The 22,416-nt window shown below is 48.9% G+C and overlaps 1 protein-coding gene across 1 annotated transcript in view; it reads left to right on the plus strand.

Annotated features, from left to right (window-relative positions):
• The window catches only part of LOC148517484 (ATP-dependent translocase ABCB1-like), a 121,354-nt gene that overhangs the window by 16,999 nt on the left and 81,939 nt on the right, over positions 1-22,416 (plus strand). The window contains exon 3 of the mRNA XM_088478661.1: positions 16,699-16,777. Coding sequence (XP_088334787.1) covers positions 16,699-16,777 — 79 coding nt within the window. The remainder of the gene's footprint in view (positions 1-16,698; positions 16,778-22,416) is intronic.

Here is a 22,416-nt window from a genome sequence, read left to right on the forward strand (position 1 = left end):
AACTCTCTGCAGCTTAATCATTCATTAAAGCTGATATTTTTTTAATCTAGTTTTATTGCTTTTTCCTTGTTATGTTTTGCCAAAAGAAAAAGAACAAAGGCCCTCATTCAGAGCCGTACGCTCTGAGCAGAGCGCACGCTCTGAATGAGGGCCGGGCTCCATTTTCATGGAGCGTCCTCCTGGACGCTCGTATAGCTGTGGGTCACCACCCACAGGCTATACGAGCGTGCTTTGTGATGGCCGCGATGGTCGAGACCATCGCGACCATCGAATTTGCGAGCCGGAGCCTGCGGTTGAGGTTTTCAACCGCAAGCTCCGGAGTGATTTTGGCTCTATCAGAGCCAAAATCACTCCCACTGACATCACTAGTGATGTCAGTGGGCCGGCTTCTGATGGGAGGCGTTCCCGTGGGAACGCCCCCGTCAGGGAGGCACGCCCCCGGCACGCCCACCAAAGGGGGCGTGCTGTCAATCAACATTGACAGCACGCCCCCTTTGATCGGACACAACGAGCGAAGGACTTTCCTTCGCTCGTCGCGTCTGGCGCATGCGCACGACGGAGCTCCCTCCGTCGTGCGCATGCTCAGTGCATAACATCGACCCACTTGCGAGCGGACAGCCGCTCGCGAGTGGGTCTGAATCAGGCCCAAAGTCAGTAAACTATCTGGGCTTTCTTGCTCTATGATAAGTTTGCCTGCCAGTGTTTGGTAGATTCACAAATGTGTCCTCATACACCTGTGCTTTTTGTACTATACATTCATCCTCTCTCATAAACTCTCTTATTTACATTGCATCACACTTGCCGACATTCTGGCACACCCTTTTCACATTATTTTAGTTTCACTTAAATGTATGAAAGGGTAGTTGGAGGAGTTCTCGTAAAAAAAAACTACTCCAAGCCCATAAATTCACATATTTTAACCGATTGCATTTCCCATACTTGTGGCATTAAGCAGGGTCCTCCCCATCTCACCTACACAAACTCAGTCTTCCCTTAGTGGGCTCCTGTGATCAGCCTACCTGTCTGATAGACAACCGCGCTGATCACAGTAAAAAAAAAAAAAACTCCTTGCCTGCAATCCAGGGATCTGTATTCCGGTGAGCGGCTCGGTGACCTGGTCATCTGATCACTGTACCCTGGTAATTAGGATTTGTAAATTGAGATGCTGTGCTATATGCTCAGTTCACTGCACCAGATGATTGGGGACACAGCAGCTATCAGATTACCCGATTACCGAGGAGCTCACCAGGTCACCGATCATTTGGAGGAGGTAAGTATAAGTTGGAGGAGGGAGGATGGGAGGGGGGAGCCAGCGGCAGGGGCATATATATAATGGGTGCAGGGTGGCACACCTGGCACCCATACTTTCAAATACTTACCTCTCCGAAGTCCCACTTCGGCTGGAGAGGCGCTACACAGAATGCTTGGAAAGTGGCCGCAGCGGCCACTTTCCCGGCGTTCTGCGCATGCGCAGGGGAAAATGGCTGCCGCACCATTTTCCTGATGTACTGATGGAAGCCTTGTGATAATAACGCCACCTGGAGGTGGCGTTATCCAGGGTCTCCCCCGGTTACAGGACTCTTGCTCCGCTCTAACGGGCAGGGTAGAGCCCAGAGCAGACCCCAGTGATCAGCTGTGTGGTCAAAACAGACCACATGCTGATTCACTGTGAAAAATCCCCCTAAAAACCACACACCAGAGTCCAGGGACCGTGCATCGGGGCTGGGTCCCAGTGCAGGATGGGTTGTTAGCTGACCAGAGCCACGGAGGACATCATCGGAGCACCGATCACCGAAGGTAAGTGTAATTAAGGGAGGGGGGTCGCGATTGCGGGGGCGGGGCTTTGCGGCAGGGGCGGGGCTTAGTGGCGTGTAGGTAGCAGCGGTGGCCGGTCGGCGCATGCGCGAGCACTTGTCACAGTATTTTTTGCAAAATTACCGTGATAAATGTGCGGAGGGGATTCGCAGGGACAGAGCTTTCTCGCAAGCTCTGTCCCTGCAAGGAATTTTTTATAAATCCTTGTGATATTGCCTGAATTATTGCGAATTCAGGCCCTGATTCAGAGCCGGACGCTCTGACAGAGCGCTCGCTCTGAATCAGGGCCGTCCTTCTTGATTTTTAAAGCGGCCTCCTGGCCGCTCGTATACCTGTGGGTGACCACCCACAGCTATAGCGAGTGGCCAGGAAGATGGTCGCGATGGTCAAGACCATCGTGACCATCGGGCTTGCGACGAGACCCATGTGGTATGGTCTCGTTGCCGCAAGCCCTAGTGTGCTTTCGGCTCAAACTGAGCCGAAAGCACTCCCACTGACATCACTTGTGATGTCAGTGGGGCCGTCCCCAGACGGTAGGCGTTCCCATGGGAACGCCTCCGTCTGTGCAGCCACGCCCCCGGCATGCCCACCAAAGGGGGCGTGCTGTCACTCAACATCGACAGCACGCCCCCTTTGGTACGCGACCCGGAGCGACGGTTTGCCCATCTCTATCCGGGTCTCACGCATGCGCACGACAGAGCCGGCTCCGTCATGCGCACTGGGCCACCATCGACCCGCTTGCGAGCGCTCAGCGCTCTCGAGCAGGTCTGAATCAGGCCCTCGGTTGGTAATATCACACTACAATCTGCATTCAAAATGCAGATTGTAGTAAATAGAGCCCCTAAATACGCCCCTGGCAAGCGGCACATGCGCAGAACCACTCTCAGCATACGCAGAACTACTCTTTTGGCCTGATTCAGTAAGGATCGCTATTGCGATCACAACACCGATTACGCACGCAGTCTCACTGCGAAGATATGCTAATGATTGCAATGCCATACGCAGCCTAACATAAGGACGCCCACTTTACCTTACACACATCCGTAATACTTAGCAAGTCTGCGAAACCATCGGTAACATCGAGTACAATCGGAGCCTCACGCACACTTGCACAAGGTCTGACCCTATTCAGGAATTGCTAACCTCGTCTGACCGCAGTGGAGTCTACGCATGCGCAGAACACTACAATCGGCCAATTGCGTGCGTAACCGCAGTTGCGATTGCTAATAAAGCAGGACCTTTGTGAGTAGTGTGTGTTTTCTCGCAAGCTCTGTCCCTGCATGTGATATTTCATGCACCCTTGCGATATTCAATCTCATTGGCGATTTTATTACATCCCATCCGCATCTTAGATGCGGATTGTGACAAATTGTGCCCAAAGTCACTTATAGGGGCCAATTTATCAAAGTTTTTTTTTTTTTTAGGTAAAACACACGTTTTCGGAGGTTTACCTCAAATACGAAGTATCCCCTGTATGTATGAAGGAGGGACTGCAGCATGTATCTTCGATACCTGCTGTGATCTCTCCTTTGCGGCTGGCAGCCGCTTCCCCCATAGGTTTCTATGGGGTATGCGATGCTGCCAAATTTACCAATATCCGGAATGCGATGCATTCTAGATATTGGCCCCGGCAGCTAATGCCATCTGAAGGTGACGTTAGCCGCTATAGCCTATGGGCTACACTGCGCACCATTAGCTGGAGGAGGGATCCACCAGAACCCTCCCCGGCTATGGCGGATGTGAATGTGCAGCCCACGGGACGCACATGTGCACCACCCCCTGCACTGGCCGGCAGCTCTCCGGAGACATCGCAGGGATGGGCTCCTTTTGGAGCCCGTGTCCCTGCATGTCCCGGATTATACATCTGGCCAATAGTATAGCTTTTTGCAATGCGATCAGAGGCGTTACTGGCATGCCCTGATCGCATTGCAAAAGTGATCATTGATAAATGGGCCCCATAGTGTCTATGGCACTTTGGAATAGTATTTTTGTCTCAAAGGAATTGGAACAAAGTCGCAGATTAAGCACAGTGATGCGTGGCGCGAGGCGTTGTGCAGCTCACTCGTATCGGTCTTCCATCTTTTTACCCAGGTTAGCGTCTTGAGTTGCACACAGAGCTGGATGCGATGCCAGCAACAGTGTCCAGGTTATCTGTGCATTGCACTATTGTCCCAATAGTGATGCCCATAAGATGCATGTTTTATGGAAAAACCCGTGGCAAGATCCTTGGCGTGGCTTTGCCGCAAAGTCTTTGGCGTGCCAAACAAGGCTATTTGGCTCAATTTAAGAATAAGTGTATGTGGACACTTCTGTACTTTGTGACTTGCAGCTGAAGCTTCCATGAGAACATCAGTGGACTCAGATGTAAGACTTCACTAGTGGTTTTTTTTTTTATTACAATTAGCCAATGGAGCCACTGCCAATATGCAGAAATCAATAGGAAGCAATCAGCAATTAGCTTTTACCTGCCTTGTTACATGATGAAAGTGTGGAGTATGGTTGGCTGCGATGATGTAGGGCAGATTGTCACCTTTGAGCGTGTGCATTGTGGCTAGGGGGCATGCGCAGACCACCGATAATCGCTCAACTGCTTGAACATCGGAATAACTTATAACTCTTAATCAGGCACAATGTTATGGGGCAGATTTCAGGAGTGTCTGTGTTTTCATTAGAGCCGTAACTAGGGCTCTGAGCACCCTTTGTGTGTGACATCATGACGTTGCGCATAATGGGGCTGAGCCGCCACCACACTGAGCTGCGGGACGCTACAGGCAGCACTGCCGCAGTGATGCTGGCTGCATCGCGCCGTTCCAGGAACCGTGCAGTCAGAATCAGGGGCCGTGGGATGGCGACGGTGCCGCTCACAGAGCTCTGCACTCTATGCGCCCACACCGGCAGCACACCCATAGTTAAGGCCCTGGTTTTCATCATAAGGTGGCATGTGAAGACCAAGTATGGGAAATAACAGAAGTATTTGGAGACTGTAGATGTGTGTTATGCCGGTCTCTCTCTGGAGTGACATCACTGATACAGGTGGGAGGGGTTAGAGGGCCTGATTCAGACCTGCTCGCAAGCGGGTCGATGGTGCCCAAGTGCGCATGCGCACAACGGAGGCGGCTCCATTGTGCGCATACGCGAGACCTGAATAACGACGGCCAAGCTGTCGTTAAGGGTCTCGCACCGAAGGGGGCGTGCTGTCGATGGTGATTGACAGCACGCCCCCTTTGGTGGGCGTGCCGGGGGCGTGGCTGCCCAGACGGAGGCGTTCCCATGGGAACGCCTACCGTCTGGGGCCGGCCCCACTGACATCACAAGTGATGTCAGTGGGAGTACCTTCGGCTCTGATAGAGCCAAAAGCACTCCAGGGGTTGCGGCAGCGAGACCCTACCACAAGGGTCTCGACGCAAGCTCGATGGTCGCGATGGTCTTGACCATTGCGACTATCATCATGGCCGCTAGCTATAGCTGTGGGTGACCACCCACAGCTATGCGAGCGGCCAGGAGGCCGCTCCAAAAGGTAGGAGGGACGGCCCTGATTCAGAGCGAGCGCTCTGTCAGAGCGTCCGGCTATGAATCAGGGCCAGAGTTCCCACCAACTCATCACATGACAACATAGGGCCTGATTCAGACCCACTCGCGAGCGGCTGTCCGCTCGCAAGTGGGTCGATGGTCTGCACTGAGCATGCGCACGACGGAGGGAGCTCCGTCGTGCGCATGCGCCAGACACGACGAGCGAAGGACTTTCCTTCGCTCGTTGTGTCTGATCAAAGGGGGCGTGCTGTCAATGTTGATTGACAGCACGCCCCCTTTGGTGGGCGTGCCGGGGGCGTGCCTCCCTGATGGGGGCGTTCCCACGGGAACGCCTCCCGTCAGAAGCCGGCCCACTGACATCACTAGTGATGTCAGTGGGAGTGATTTTGGCTCTGATAGAGCCAAAATCACTCCGGAGCTTGCGGTTGAAAACCTCAACCGCAGGCTCCGGCTCGCAATTTCGATGGTCGCGATGGTCACGACCATCGCGGCCATCAAAATGCACGCTCGTATAGCCTGTGGGTGGTGACCCACAGCTATACGAGCGTCCAGGAGGACGCTCCATGAAAATGGAGCCCGGCCCTCATGCAGAGCGTGCGCTCTGCTCAGAGCGTACGGCTCTGAATGAGGGCCATAATTTTTATCACTACTTAGCTTTGTATACAGTACATATATAGATGCACAATGCTAAATATAGCCCATGGCCTTGGAATTGCTTTGCCTTTTGTTTCATGGATTAGTATTTTTAAACATTGTCACAATAAATATGGTTTTAAAATTTTGTGAAAGTTTTGTTTTTCACCTGTGCTCCATGAAATCAAGATAAATGCCAGTGGACACAAAACGTATGATACTGTTTCCTTTTTTTATACTTACATTTAGGAAGTAATATCTTGTACTTGGTATTTAAATAATATTTATACAAAGTACTGGTGAAAAGGTTTGTGAAATATTTGTTTAATATCACCTAATGTCATTTACAAAATTTCACCAAATTCAATTTGCAATGATAGTGTAATATGGGCCTAATTCATATTTGTGCGCTATTAGCACAGTAGCTGCATCTGTGGACCCAGCTACTGTGCAAATTTATGCTAATGCAGCAGATGGCGTACTGTGGCAATGCACATGGTGTGAAACCTGTCAGTCAGGCTGCGGTGTCTGGGCACTGTAAGCTCGTAGAAGAAGATTTGCACATGCACAGTACAGATCCTGGGAATGTGCAGATCTTCTAACATCGGAGTTGTACTCAAGCTATCGGGTTTGCGTACAAATCTGAATTTGGCTCTTTCTGCCAAGCCCTTCACTGGCTCCCCTTCCCCTACAGAATCCTTTTCAAACTCCTATTCATCACGTACATAGCCCTCTTTAAACTCCACAGCTTCCTACATATCCAAACTCATCTCCTTACACATTCCCTCCAGTCCTCTGTGCTCGGCCAATGACCGCCACCTTGCCTCTCCTTTGGTTACCACATATCACTCCTGAATTTAAGATTTCTCCCATACTGCCCCAGCCTGCATTGCTTCAAGCGGGCGCTGAACAACTCGCCTGTTCATAAAAGCATAACCATGTCACCACGTAGTATTCTGGAACCTTTTCCACTCTCCTATTCTCACTCCTGCCTCTTGCCCAGGGCCGGTGCTAGGGTGTTCTGCACTCCCCTGCAACTATAAAGGGATAGCGCACACCAAAGGCGCGTGCTGCAAAAATGGGGCATGTCTAGCAAAAAAAGGGGCATGGCCACACAATAGTACCCCAAATTCAAATTGTGCCACACAGTAGCACAATCTTATCCACATTACAACACACATAGGACCTCATTCAGAGTCGGTCGCGAGCGCCGATGCGCTCGTAACCGACTCGATGGTTAGGCATGCGCAGCGGCCGCACTGCGCGTGCGCAAGCCCTGGAGCGACAGAGCTTCCAGAGCTCGCTACCAAAGGGGCGGCTGTCGAGGTTGATCGACAGCTGCCCCCGTTTGGTAGGCGGGCCGAGGGGGTGGTTTCCAAAACTGAGGCGTTCCTTAAGGAACGCTTGCCGTTTTGTGGGCGGCCTTACTGACATCATCAGTGATGTCAGTGGGCCGCTTCCTGCTCTTTCAGAGCAGAAAGCTCCCTGGGGCTTACGAGAGCCCAGACCCAACCTTAGGGTCTGGTCGTAAGCCACGACGATCGCGATGGTGATCACCATACGACCATCAACCTGGTCGGTCGTTAAGCTGTGGGTGGTAACCCACAGCTTAACGATCGACAAGGAAGCGGCCGTTCAGGATGCAAGCGGCCGTCCTAATTCAGTGTGACCGCTTGCATCTAACGACCGCCTCTGAATGAGGTCCATAGTGCCCCTGATTCACATTACGACACACAGCAGTCCCACTTATACATAATGCCCACAGTACTGCCCCTTATACACATAGGCCCTCATTCAGACCCGGTCGCAAGTGCTAAGCGCTCGCAACCGGGTTGATGTTAAGGCCATGCGCGCGCGCAGTGGCCGCACTGCACGTGCACAAGCCCTGGAGCGAGAGAGAAATTCTGTTGCTCCGGAGCTCACTACAAAAGGGCAGCTGTCGATGGTGATCGACAGCTCGCCCCGTTTTATAGGCGGAACACCTGCTGTTTTGTGGGCGGCCGCACTAACATCAGCAGTATTGTCAGTGGGGAGCTTCCTGCTCGATCAGAGCAGGTAGCTCCCTGGGGCTTGCGGCTGCCGAGACCCAACTTTAGGGTCTCGTCGCAAGCCCCGTTTGGAAGGTGGGTAAGGGGGGTGGCTGAGCAAACTGAGGCATTCCTGCAGGAACGCCTCCGTTTGTGGGCGGCCCTACTGACCTCACTAGTGATGTCAGTAGGTGGACTTCCTACTCTAATAGTGCAGGAAGTCCACTGGGGCTTGCGGCAACGAGACCCTACTGCAAGGATCTTGTCGCAAGCCCGATGGTCGCGATGGTCTTGACCATCGCGACCATCAACCTGGTCGGTCGCTAAAGCTGTGGGTGGTAACCCACAGCTTGGCTAGCGACCAGGAGGCCGAACTTAAAAATAGAAGCGGCCGCCCTCATTCAGAACGAGCGCTCGCTTATTGCGAGCGCCTCTGAATGAGGGCCATAATGCTTACAGTACTGCCCCTTTTACAAATAGCACCTATTTCAGATTTGGTCGAAGCAGCCGCATGGTCGTACGCCACCGATGTTCGCTATACTGCGTAAAGTTCGAAAATGCGCAAACTAGCCGCTACGATCAGAAATTTCTCTCTCCTTGAACACAGCCAGGTCGTTAGTTTGAGTGACAGATTGAGGCGTTTGTGGGTGGTAACAGGGGAAGGTGCTTGAAAACGGGGGAGTGGAGATCCGAACGCAGGTGTGCCTAATTATGCGAACAGCGTTTTATGGGAGTGCATACGGTTTATGTGAGTGCATAATTAACAAAGTAGCGTCATGGCACATGTGACATGGGAGGTTTTTACACTGACATGATCGTAGAGCTTAAGAGAGGATGTGGTCAACCTTAAGCTCTACGACCAGTTCCGATGGTTCCCGATGGTATTGATTAATTCTTATATGCCCGGAGATGACGTGCAATGCGTACGAGAAGGGGGCGCATTTTTTTGAATTCCGGCCGCTTTCTCCCCTTAGTCGGCCAGCTACCGATCCGAACTTAGGGACGCAACTTGCGAGGGAATCATTTGCATATCCGGCCCCTTTTCCCGTACGACCGTGCGGCCGCTTCGACCGACTCTGAATGAGGTCCATAATGCTTACAGTAGTGCCCCTTATACACATAGGGCCTGATTCAGAGCCGCTCGTAAGCGGCCGCTCGTTCGCTCCGAGCGATGTTCGCACATCTGCGCATGCATATGGGTTTTAGTGCGCATGCGCGAACCAGTCATTGCGGTCGAAAATCGTGTGCTCGCAAAATAGCGAATGCCTGCTAATTTGAGTGACAGGATGAGGCATTTGTGGGTGGTAACAGGGGAAGGTGCTTGAAAACGGAGAGTGGAGATCCGAACGCAGGCGTGCCAAACGGTCAAAACGGGCGTTTTAAGGGTGTGCATAATTAACAAAACAGCGTCATCGACCACGTCACTTGGTTGTCTTTTAGCCTGAACTGCTCGCATGATTGCGGTAGGAAAATCCAACCACAAGCACTGCGAGCAGTTCATACGCCTTTCGATGTACTCGATTAATCAAATAAATAGCGGAGATGACGTAGGATGCAAGCGGCCAGGGGGCGTTTTTTCCAAAATAGTGAGCGCATGTTTCGTTCGCTCGTTCAGACATAGAGGCGTCAACAGACTGCAAAGAGCGAGCGCTTAATTTAAATAGCCAGCCCCTTTTTCTGAATGAGCAGCCGCAATTAGCTTCCGGCTCTGAATCAGGCCCATAATGTCCACAGTAGTAGTAGGTCCCCTTATGCAATGCCCAGGCCTGGCGACAGGGGGGGGACTATGGGTACACCCTTACCGGGCCCCGAGGTCCAGAAGGGCCCCGAGGACCGGACGGGCAGCCGCCTGTACCCATAGCCACCGCCCCCAAACCCAGCTCCGCCTCCAGTCCTTTGCAGCCTGGCGCGGGCAGCGCTGGGCTCTTTCCGTTGGCTCAGCAGTGGCCCAGGCCGGGCATGACCTCCAAGAGAGGAACGCAGCGGCGTGACATCATAGGGCACGTCGCCGCATGTCTTCCACCATTGTGCTGGTGAGGGGGCCCTAAGTAAGCCTAAAGGAGAGAAATTTAATAGCCACTGGGTACAGAAGGTGAGGGGGCAAGCTGTTAGGGGCTGGGGGTAGAGGAAGATTAAGGGGGCTGGGGACAGAAGAAGGTGATAGGGGATGGAGGAAGGTGAAGGGGCATAGGAAGATTAAGGGGGCTGGGGGCTCAGGAAGGTGATGTGGGCTGGGAAGATGATAGGGGCTGGGGGCACAGGAAGGTGATGTGGACTGGGGCAACAGGAAGGTGATAGGGGCTGGAGGCAGATGAAGGTGCTGGGGGCACAGGAAAGTGATGTGGGCTGAGGGCACAGGAAGGTGCTGGGAGCACAGGAAGGTGATGGGGGCTGGGACAGAAGGTGATCTGGGGCTTCTGGGCTGAGGAAGGGGATGAGGGACTGAGGATGGCTGGCTGCATACACCATTCCTCCTACCCTTGACAGCACTGTCATCAAGAAGACCTTGGAAGAGATGGTACAACTACAGCCTGCATCATCAGTGACAGAGAGACAGTGTGGTAAGTCATAGGCCCTCATTCAGAGGCGCTCGCAAGAAGCGAGCACTCTCTCTGAATGAGGGCGGCCACATGATTTTTAAAGTGCGGCCTCCTGTTGGTAGCTAAGCTTAGCGACCGACCAGGGTGATGGTCGCGATGGTCAAGCCCATCGCGACCATCGGGGCTTGCGACGAGACCCGAAGGTTGGGTCTCGGCAACCGCAAGCCCCATGGAGCTTCCTGCTCGATCACTGCTGATGTCAGTGCGGCCGCCCACAAAACGGCAAAGGTTCCGTCAGGAACGCCTCCGTTTGTGTAGCCACCCCCCCGGCCCGCCTACAAAACGGGGTGAGCTGTCGATCAACATTGACAGCCGCCCCTTTTGTAGTGAGCTCCGGAGCGAGAGAGTTTCTCTCTCGCTCCAGGGCTTGCGCACGGGCAATGCGGCCGCTGCGCGTGCGTAGGGCCTTAACATCGACCCGGTTGCGAGAGCTCAGCGCTTGTGACCGGGTCTGAATGAGAACCAGAGTGTATTTTTACTTTATTTAAAGGCTGGCATATCTTTCAGTTAACATATCATACTTCACATATCACCAGGGCCGGCCCTAGCCCAAATTTTTTGGTAAGCGTGTATATTTTTTGGCGCCCCCTATGCAGTGCCCCTTTTACAGTTCCCCCGGTAGTGGTCCCCCCTGTGCAGTGCCCTTTGTGCCCCCAGTAGTAAGCCCCTATATAGTGCCCCCAGTAGTAGTCTCCCTATGCATTGCCCCCAGTAGTGGTACCCCCTATATAGCGCCCACAGTAGTGGTCCCCTCTGTGCAGTACCCCTTGTGTCCCCAGTAGTAAGCCCTGTATATAGTGCCCCCAGTAGTAGTCCCCCCATGCAGTGCTCCCAATAGTGGTACCCTTTATGCAGTGCTCTTTAAACAGTGGCCCCAGTTGTAGTTCCCCCCTATGCAGTACATCCAGTATTGCCCTTTATATAGTGCCCCCAGTAGTGGTCCCCCCCTTGTAGTGCCCCTAGTAGTAGTCCCCCCTTGTAGTAGTCTCCCCCCGTGGAGGTTCCCCCCTTATGCAGTACCCCCAGTAGTAGTCCCCCCTTGTAGTGCCCCCAGTTGTAGTCCCCCCTTGTAGTGCCCCCAGGAGTAATCCCCTCTTGTAGTGCCCCCAGTAGTAGTCCCCCCTTGTAGTTTCCCCAGTAGTAATCCCCCCTTGTAGTGCTCCCAGTAGTAGCCCCCACCCCCGGCAGTACAGACACAGGTAATAAAAAAAAAACAAAAAAAAAAACTTATCTGAAACCCCGCTCCTGGTCCCGCCGCCGCTATCAGCTCCTTCGTCCGTCCGTCCTCCCGGGCCGCTTTGCATCATGGGAGAGACGTCATGACGTCTCTCCCATTACCCACTGCGGGAGCCGGAAGATGTCCGGCTCCGGCAGTGGGAGCAGCAGCAGCCGATGAGTCTGTCTGACTCTCATCAGCTGCTAAAACAAACACACAGCTGCCGGCGCCGGAGGCTGTGTGTTTGTGCTGTGTAGTGCTGACCGAACTCCGTCCAGTCAGCGCTACACACGCGGTGCAGCTGTGTCACAGAGACACAGTCTGCCCGCAGCCCGCATGGTACGCAGCTGAGGTGCCCTTCACTATGTGGCGCCCTATCCAGCAGCGTGCTATGCGTAATGGGAGAACCGGCCCTGCGTATCACACATGTAGGGGTGGGATGTGCGGGAATGGGGGTGGTGGTGAGAAGGTGGGGCCCTCAGAGACATCAGTGTACCGGGCCCCAAGATTTCTGTTGTTGGTCCTGACACTGCCCACAGTAATAGTGCCCCTTATACAATGCCCACAGTAGTAGTGCCACATACACATAATGACACACACACACACACACACACACACACAACACTGTAACTACTTGAAGCCCTGTTCCTGAACCGTCCGACAGCTTGGCACTATGGGAGAGATGTCATGTGAGAGACGTCATGGCATCTCTACCTACACACCGCGGGAGCCCGAAGGCGGAGCTCAGGGTGAGCGCCAGACTCTGGCTGCAGGGAAGGAACCGACAGGCGACCTCTGCTACTGCCATTTGCTCCCCTGACATTGGCTCACTTTATTTCTTCCCTTTAGACTGTAAGCTCCATGAGCAGAGCCCTCGTCCATCCTGTCCTCATTACCTACTTCTCTTGCACAGCAGCTACACTCTACACCTCCTCCTTGGGCTCTTTCCCCCAGGACTGCAGTGCTCTGATTTTGGGCCTGATTCAGACCCACTCGCGAGCGGCTGTCCGCTCGCAAGTGGGTCGATGTTATGGACTGAGCATGCGCACGACGGAGGGAGCTCCGTCGTGCGCATGCGCCAGACGCGACAAGCGAAGGAAAGTCCTTCGCTCGTTGTGTCCGATCAAAGGGGGCGTGCTGTCAATGTTGATTGACAGCACGCCCCCTTTGGTGGGCGTGCCAGGGGCGTGCCTCCCTGACGGGGGCGTTCCCACGGGAACGCCTCCCGTCAGAAGCCGGCCCACTGACATCACTAGTGATGTCAGTGGGAGTGATTTTGGCTCTGATAGAGCCAAAATCACTCCGGAGCTTGCGGTTGAAAACCTCAACCGCAGGCTCCGGCTCGCAATTTCGATGGTCGCGATGGTCTCGACCATCGCGGCCATCACAAAGTACGCTGGTATAGCCTGTGGGTGGTGACCCACAGCTATACGAGCGTCCAGGAGGACGCTCCATGAAAATGGAGCCCGGCCCTCATTCAGAGCGTGCGCTCTGCTCAGAGCGTACGGCTCTGAATGAGGGCCTTTGTTTCTTCAGGTGACCTTATCTGCTCCCATGCTAATAGCTACAGGTTTCAGCTTACACTGAATATTCCACTGCATCCCTTGCATCAGTGACTGTGTTGCTATATGTAGTGCTAATTGTTACTTGTCTACTGTAATGGTACAGTTTTACCCTGTAATGTCCTATTATTTTGTTCTATGGGGCTGACCCAGCATTGCACGTATGTGCAATGCTACATGCAGATGCCCAATTATCGGGAATCTGTGCATGCGCAAGACTCGTTCTGTGAATGTGCAGAATGGGTCCTGCGTGATTGTACGCAGACCCTTCTATGCCCCTATGTAAGAGAAAAAGAGCGGCGCTTCAAGTGTAGCTAATCAGACCATATAGTATAAACAATAAATGTGTGTTTTACACTCAGAAAAAATAATAAATGTGTGTTATAAGCTGCATACACACACAACGATTTTTTTAACAATTATTGTTAAACGATATCGTTTAACGTTAATCGTTTGAAAAAATATTTCACTTTCCGAGTCAAACGATGAACGATTATCGTTCAACTACAAACTACCTTCGTGAACACGCATGAACGATAATCGTTCATCGTTTTAACTTAGAAAGTGAACGATTTTTTCAACGATTGAATGATAAACGATATCGTTAACGATAATCGTTCAAAAAATCGTGTGTGTATGCACCTTCACACTCAGAAGAAAATAGTAATAGAGCCATGTGATCATTTGTCAAAGGAAATTCTTAATATTAAAGCTGCATACACACACAATATCGTTTGAAAAAATCGTTCACTTTCTGAGTCAAACGATGAACGATTATCGTTCATGCGCGTTCACGTTTGTAGTTTGTAGTTCAGTCAGACTTGTCAACTCAACGATTTTCATTAAGGGAATATGCAAAAATCGTTTGTAGTTCAAAAAAATCGTTCATTACACTTTAAAAAATCTGACAGATAATCTGACAGAAAATCGTTCAGAAAATCGTTAATAAAGTCGTTGGTAACAAAATCGTTGTGTGTGTATGCACCTTTAATCTTCACATAATAAAATCACATATAATAATAAAATAATATAAAAAAAGCATTCATAGCTTTCAAAAACACTTGTGTTAAAAAACAATGATATATTACACCTGACATAAGCAGTAGACTAAAAGTCAGATATGTATTCTGTTACACTATTTCAGTGGTTGTATAATTACCAAAGTACATACAGTCTGATCCTGATTATATCTCACAGCGGTATAGATGGTAATTGTAAATTAGTGCAATTAAGGCAATTGAAAGTCCAGTCCAAAGTTCATCACAGTGCTTAAGCTGGGCATACACGGCCAGATAAAATGTCTGTCAGACCGACAAACATTTTATCTGGCAGCCTGCCAGCCGCAGATGTCCGCGGCATACACTGAGATTTCTCTCACAATGTCGGCCGCGGCTGGGCATACACTGCCCAAAGCGGCCGACAGTTTACCGGTAAATATTGAATCGGATGGGCATGCTGGACAATTCGGCATGCCCGACCGAGCGATATTTAACCCACGGTCGCACCCCCACACACTACAATTATCGGGGCGATCCGCGGATATCGGGCGCATCGCCCCGATAATTGTAGCGTGTATGGCCAGCTTTAGAGGTACCTCAGCATTGACATGAATATGCTGCAGCTTGGTGCAAGATGAGCTTGAGTGGATTCACCCTCAGTGGGGCAGGAGGATCGCTGGATGATGGTTATAATCAGACCACAAACGCTGAGGATCGGAGAATCGTCCTCTGTTGTAGCAGGAGGCTAGCGCAAATAGCAATGTCAGGTGCAGCGGCTAACGCGTTTCCCTTCATAAGACGGCTTTTTCTGAGTGTAAACCACACTTTTATTTATTTTATCTGAGTGTAAAACGCTTCTTTATTGTTTATACTATATGGTCTGCATATCATATATGCATATCACTTGAAGCGCCGCTCTTTTTCTCTTATATTGTTACATATGTTTTAGCCAGGAGACAGGAGCAGCTACTGTATACAAGTGATATACATAATTTCACCTAATAATAATTTCTGTCTCTTCTCTTTTGAATCTATAAAATTACCATCTAAGTCACCCATCACAGCGCCTTTCCCTTTTCTACCCTACTATGCCCCTGTCTAATTGACAGGCAGACGCATTTAAGGGGCGGTATGTGGGCGGGGACGGAACGGCGTTCCCGGAAACGGGGACATGTTCGTCCCGTTTTTAGGGAGTTGAAAGGCCAGGGGCTGCGTCCACGGATGCAGTTTCCTGGCCTCGCAAGCCGGCCAGCCTGAGTAAGCTGATGCTTACTCAGCTGGCTGGCGGCCCAGCGGCATCGACCATCAGTCGTGATGGTGATCCCAGCCTGTGAACTCGGTCACAGTGCTGGGATCCCAAATGCAGCAGGAGGTGTCACATACCTCCTGTTGTATTTGCATATTAGGAAGGACGGAATTACACAGCTGCCTGCATGCAGCTTTGCAATTCTGTTCTACGTCGAATCACCCCCACTGTACGGCGCTGTGGACCACTTATTAATAATTAATATTAATTATAATGTGTTATAGGACACAAAAATAACAACATGTAAAGATGTAGTTAAAGGGATTTGTTTAGTAAATACTGCTACATCTGATAAAACCCATAGCAAACAACCAGAAGCTGTTACAAGCACAGGAACAAACAATGTAACAGATCAGTGTCGGAATTTCAGTGTAAATATGTAACGTGTCTCCATTGTGGCATAATCCTATATTAAAGCTGAATCATTAGAACCTATTGTAAATTTTTTCTGCCATGCTTCTCCCCTAACCGGAGCTCCAAAGGTTGCTACATGCAGTTGGTGTTACTGTAACTCCTCCATCTGTCTAACAGCCTTGGATGGGGAACAAGTGGTAATACCAGGCAATTGTAACTAGTGATTAGACCTCCCACTATCACAAACCTCTCCTCCGTCATTTTAAAGAAGTGAAGGCATCTGCATTTCCAGTTATCTATTACAGAACCGACAGAGCCCCTGGAAAAATGGCTGCCTGGTGGATGAACACATTCAATAATATTTACAGTTGGCGGCTCTGAAGCTTTAGGCACTGTTGGGGAAATGTATCAAACCTTGCCCATAGCAACCAATCAAATTGTAGCTATCACTTATCTAGTACATTCTATAAAATGAAAGCTATATTCTGATTGGTTGCAATGGGCCACATGAGCTCTTTAGAAGTTTTAATAACTAGCCCTTATGTATGGTACAAATATCAGATCTAAACTTTTAATTGAAGTTCTCAATAATTGCCGATTTTTAGCTGTTGTCTACAAGAGATCTGATGTTTGTTTGTGTTATTTCTGTATGGCAGCAAGAAGAAAGGATTTTTCTCCAAATCAAAAGATAAAGAGAAACCAGAGAAGCCCAAGTTAGTGAGTCCCTTCACCATGGTAAGACGCTATTCTATTATCCTGGTCATCTTGATGCTTTTGCTATGAAAAATCTAACATTCAGTATATCAAATAAATTCCCGACACATTAAAATACATAAAATGAAAACAATGTACAATTTGTCTTCAATGCCAGCTAAGATTCTTATTTTGTCACTAAACTGGTGATTCCCAGGCACTGTATTGAGACATTTGTGTGTTTATTGTGTGATTATCATTCAATAATTTTGAACTTGTGGGGAAAAATTTCCTAAATAAATTGAAAACTTAGAACATTTCCCTCTGTATGCTACTCACCCCAGTCCGTTCTCTACAGCAGCACAAACACCAACCAACTACGGTAACAAGATTTTGGGGTCTATTTACTAAGCAGTGTTAGGAGAAGTGAAAAGTGAAGAGTGAAAAGTGATAAGGTGCCAGCCAATCAGCTTATAACTGCCATCTCACAGGCTATGTTTGAAAAATGACAGTTGGTAGCTGATTGGCTGGCACCTTATCACTTTTCACTTTATCACCAAGACAAGCAAACAAAGTATCCATAAACACATTACACCAAAAAGTCATTGTTACCCACAAGAGTATGGAATAATACTTCAATAAATAGTCCAGTACTAATCCACTAAACCATGCTCATATTTCCAGCATTACAACATTAATTCCTTCCAGCTGCACCATCCCGGAGAACAATATCTCTGCACCACACATCTGTATACAGATGTGTCCTCATTCACCTACAGTAGCATCTATATGCCCTATAGAGCGCGATGCACGGTGTGACTGAGCCATTCCCCGAAGAGTAGTATACTGTCTTTTTCTTTAAATAAATAAATGCATCTTACGTGCATCTCAGACACATGAGGCACCACTCAGTCTGTACTAGAGACGCCAGGCTGCGACTTTAACTGTACAGCAATTTGTTTTAAACACGTAGAAAGTTGCATATGAAGCAAAACCAACCTTGGCGTGAGAAAAAGCTGCAGACGCTGCATCATAGCACTTTGGGCCTGATTCAGAGCCGGACGCTATTTGCGCTTGCTCATCCAGAAAAAGGGGCTGGCTATTTAAATTAACCGTTCGCTCTTTGCGGTCTGATCACGCCTCTATGTCTGAATGAGCGAACAAAACATGCGAACGTAATTTTGAAAAAAACGCCCCCTGGCCGCTCGCATCATATGTCATGTCCGCTATATATTAGATTAATCGAGTACGGCGTATGAACTGCTCGCTATTCTTGTGGTTGGTTTTTCCTACCACAATCATGCGAGCAGTTCTGACTATAAAACAATCAAGTGACGTGGTCGATGACGCTGCTTTAGTAATTATGCACACCCTTAAAACGCCCGTTTTGACCGTTTGGCACGACTGGGTTCGGATCTCCACTCCCCGTTTTCAAGCACCTTCCCCTGTTACCACCCACAAACTCCTCCTTCTGTCAATCAAAATAGCAGGCATTCGTTATTTAGTGGGCACACGATTTTCAGCCGCACTGACTGGTTCGCGCATGCGTTTTAAAATCCGTATGCATGCGCAGTTGTGCGAACATCGGTCGGAACGAACGAGCGGCCGCTTACGAGCGGCTCTGAATCAGGCCCTTTGTACGCAGATTCAGACTCATTCACACACAGATGTACAAATGTCACACATCAAATTGACCAGTGTAATCTAGCAACCAGTGTAGTTTTGTCACTTAGTTTTATTTATGTGAATAAGACGCACATTGCGAGCTAGAAAGACGTTCAACTTGGTCGAGCCATTCAGGAGCTGGCACGCCGAGAGGGACAGTGTGGTGCGACTGAAGCCAGAGTGGACGAGGACCAGCGGCAGCTCCTACCTTCTTAGATGAGAGGGGGGTTGTCGATGCCGAGAAGGAGAGGGGACTGGAGACACGGCCAGGTCCTGTCACCTGCGCAATGGAGCTGACAGGCGTCAGGACCGGCGCATTCGCAACTACCATACGCTCTGATATGTGAATATATTACACATATGTGTTATGAAGGGAGATCCAATCTAAGGCTTTTTCAGAATTTTTTTTCCATATATATATATATATATATATATATATATTCAACTTGATAAACTCTGTTATAAAATTGAGTTTATCTTGTTTGTTGGAAATTGTATGGGGGAAAGATTATTTTCAAAAATTTTTTATTTCTTTGTTATCCACCCCCATATCTGGCCAGAGACCCTCGCTGTGACTTCCTCTGTCCAAAAGTCTTTTGATCGAATAGTGACTTTGCTATTTATAAATAATCAGCCTTGGTGGTGAAGTTTCTTTTGTTACTCAATTGTTGTCTTTTTTTTAAATACCCTTCAAATATGAAGCATTGTGTTTACTTCTTTGTAGTCTGTATTTATGTGTGCAGTAATTTTAGAATTAATTCTAATGATCTAAGGGGGAAATGTATAAAACCTTCTAAAGAGTGGAGACGTTGCCCATATCAACCAATAAGCTTCTACCTACCATTTTATAGGATGTGTTTGATAAATGCTAGCTACAAGTTGATTGGTTGCTATGGGCAACGTCTCCACTTGTCCACTTCTTCACTCGTTAAGGGCAATTGAATCAAATCTTCTAAGTCTAATGTGTCTTCCAGATTAGACTTATGAGAAGAAGATCCAGTAAGATACAACCAATAGTATTATAAAAAGATCTAGATCATCATAGAAATGTAACATCATCAATATATATTTTATTTAATATACAATGATGTGTGCAAAGGATTCTTGTCCCAGATTTGGGATCCCCAGAGTCCGAGTAGCTGATTAGCCAGGTTGGTGGCCATGGAAGTTCCCATGACAAACCCTTGATGAATTCCTGATTGTATTTAGTGGTAAGATTTTCTGTAAACATTCCAATAGAAAATCTACTTGTGATAGAGAGAAACTGAATTTCTATTTAATGATTATGGGGTTGATGGGGTCTAGTTAATGATTATTGGTTACTATGGGCAACTTCTCCACTGGTCCACTTCTCCATGCTTTTCATTGCTAGATAAATGAACCGGAGTCGGTATGAAATACTGCCGGCCGCATGGCTGGCGGTTCGATTCCCGGCAGCGCCTGGCCGACCAAAGCAGAGTTCCCGGCAGCGGAAGCCCGACAGCGCTGTAAATACCGATCGTCGATAGGTAAGTATAGACTAACTTAACCTAACCCCCTAACCCTAACCCTCCTTAGGGGTGCCTAACCCTAACCTCCCCCCCAAGTGCCTAACCCTAATCCCCCCTCTAAGTGCCTAACTCTAACCCCCCCTTCCCCACTGCCTAAACCTAAGTCCCCCGGGGTGGTGCCTAACCCTAAGTCCCCCCCGGGTGCCCTAAACCTAACCCTCCCCCCCCCGCAGCTGTCCGCTCGCGGCACCCGGCATCCCTTCGATCGGGATGCCGGGCGTCGGTCTCCCGGCGTTGCGGAAATGTCAGGCGTCTACATCTAGACGCCCGGCATTTCACCCTCGCAGGGATATGACAGTCGGGAAGCCGGCTGCCGGTATTATGGCAGCCGGCTTCCCGATTGTATACCAAATGAACCCCATAATCATTAAGACTTATGTTACTAAAGTAAAACTTGGTCGCCACTGAATATTTTTATGCTGGTTTATAATCAGTACAAGTTGAGTCTCACATTTCCAAACTGCTTGGGACCCTTTAAGATGCTAAAGATTCCTTTAAGCGTGAGGAACTGGAGCTGGATCTGTCACATGACCGGGTGGAGGAGAGTCACAGAGAGCTCACCCAGTATTTCTAGGGAACCAAGATGGCGGCAAGTGCCGCATGGAGATTGCAGAGGGACCGACAGGGAGTCACTGAACAAGCAGGGGGATTGCAGAGGGTCTGGCAGTGAGGTGCCGGACGTGCATCGGACAGCCTGGAGGTTGAAATATTTGTTTTTTGGAATATTTTGTTATTTAGAATAACGGATATGGGAGACTCAACCTGTAATATATGTATATACGAAGTCTCTGACAAAACGCATTAGGGCATGGTTTGATGACTGTGTGGACATTGCTCTGGACCTTGCTCTCCTAGGCAGCATATGGGAATTGGCCACTATAGCGCCTAAAACCGGGACTGTATTCGCGACCAGAAACACGTGGCCGCTTTGTTCATCTTATGGAGTAAACACAGTAGAAAACTGAAGTGCAGCTATATTGAGGAGGAGTGTGCAAGACACCTAATATGACAGCATGGATTTGGTGATATGCCTATAATATTTTTATGTTTGGTACATGTCAAATCCTGAGACAAGTGTTTTTAGTGGATGTATTATTAATAAAACTTTTATGCACTATGGAGTGTCCCATTATATGTTTTTGTTTTTTTTTTCAGTTCTATAGATAGATAATCTTAATTCCTATACATTCCCCAAAACATTGTTGTAAGTGCTTTCAATTTTGATGTAAACCTATAATAGGGTGTTCTCACTTGATCTGTTGTCGGTTGGGTGATTTTGTTTTTCGCTATCTTACACCTAGGACAAGATACCCAAGGTGCATGCAGTTACAGTATCAGTGTTCCAATCAATCTATTAAATCAAATGGCGTAGAGGTTAGCAAGCATTACTGCCTCTCAGCACTGAGGTCTTGGATGTGATTCCCAACAAGGCCCTATGTTTGCGTAGTTTGTATGTTTTCCCCATGCTTTCATGGGTTTACCCCAGGTACTTAGATTTCCTCCTACAGTCCAAAAGCATACTGGCTTGTAAAAACAAATGAACCCTAGTGGGCATGTGTGTACATATGGTACAGAATATAGATTGTAAGCTCCATAGAGTATAGATTTTAAGACTGATGCGAATGACCAAATAGTCTCTGTTGGATACTGCGGAATATGTGTGCACTATAAAATTAACAGGTAATAAATAAATGGCACAATCCACTAATATCAGCAACAAAATACTTTGGATGGCTGTAGCATATGTCCAATTGGGTGGTGTTGAAATGTGGAGAGTGCTACTGTGCATCCAATAATAATTCATTTGTGCCCAGGGGTGGCCTGACCCTTAAATCCACTATTGTCTGTTACCATTGGGGTAACAGACATAGTAATGCCCCACATGGTACACATAATAGGAAAGGTAAGAGTTGACGTGAGGATAATGTTTGTCAGACATTAAGACGTAGGGAACGTGATAATTCCAGTAAATTTGCAGACACAGAGTTGGTGCCTGATCTAATTAGTGTAATTGTGAAGAATTTCCTTTTATCTCTAATGGGCATTTTGGACTTATAATGGAAACACACTGTTCCAAGAGTTCATTTCATTTTTATAATTACTTACAAACTAAAGTTGCAGACCTTTTAGAAGCATTTTAAACAATTGTAATCGTATAAGCAGCATAGCTGATATATTATGTATATATATTTTTCTTAGCATTTTAATTACACCTTTTCACTTATACCCCTTTTACACCGGAGCTGAAACCTGGGTTTTTGAAGGGTTAACCCGGGCAGCTCCCTGGTGTAAAAGGGGAGAGAGTTGGATCGCCGGGTCGAGTGACCCGGCAATCCAACCCAGGTAACTAGCAGGGTTTAACACGGGCGTAGCCCGTGAAACCCTGCCGTGAGAACAGTGCACTCCGGGTCACGATGACCTGGAGTGCGCTGCTAGCCGGCCGATTGGTCCGGCTTCAGTGGCGCT

This window comes from Taudactylus pleione, unplaced genomic scaffold (genome assembly GCF_031769625.1).
Source record: "Taudactylus pleione unplaced genomic scaffold, aTauple2 ptg000216l, whole genome shotgun sequence".
Classification (NCBI taxonomy): Eukaryota; Metazoa; Chordata; class Amphibia; order Anura; family Myobatrachidae; genus Taudactylus; species Taudactylus pleione.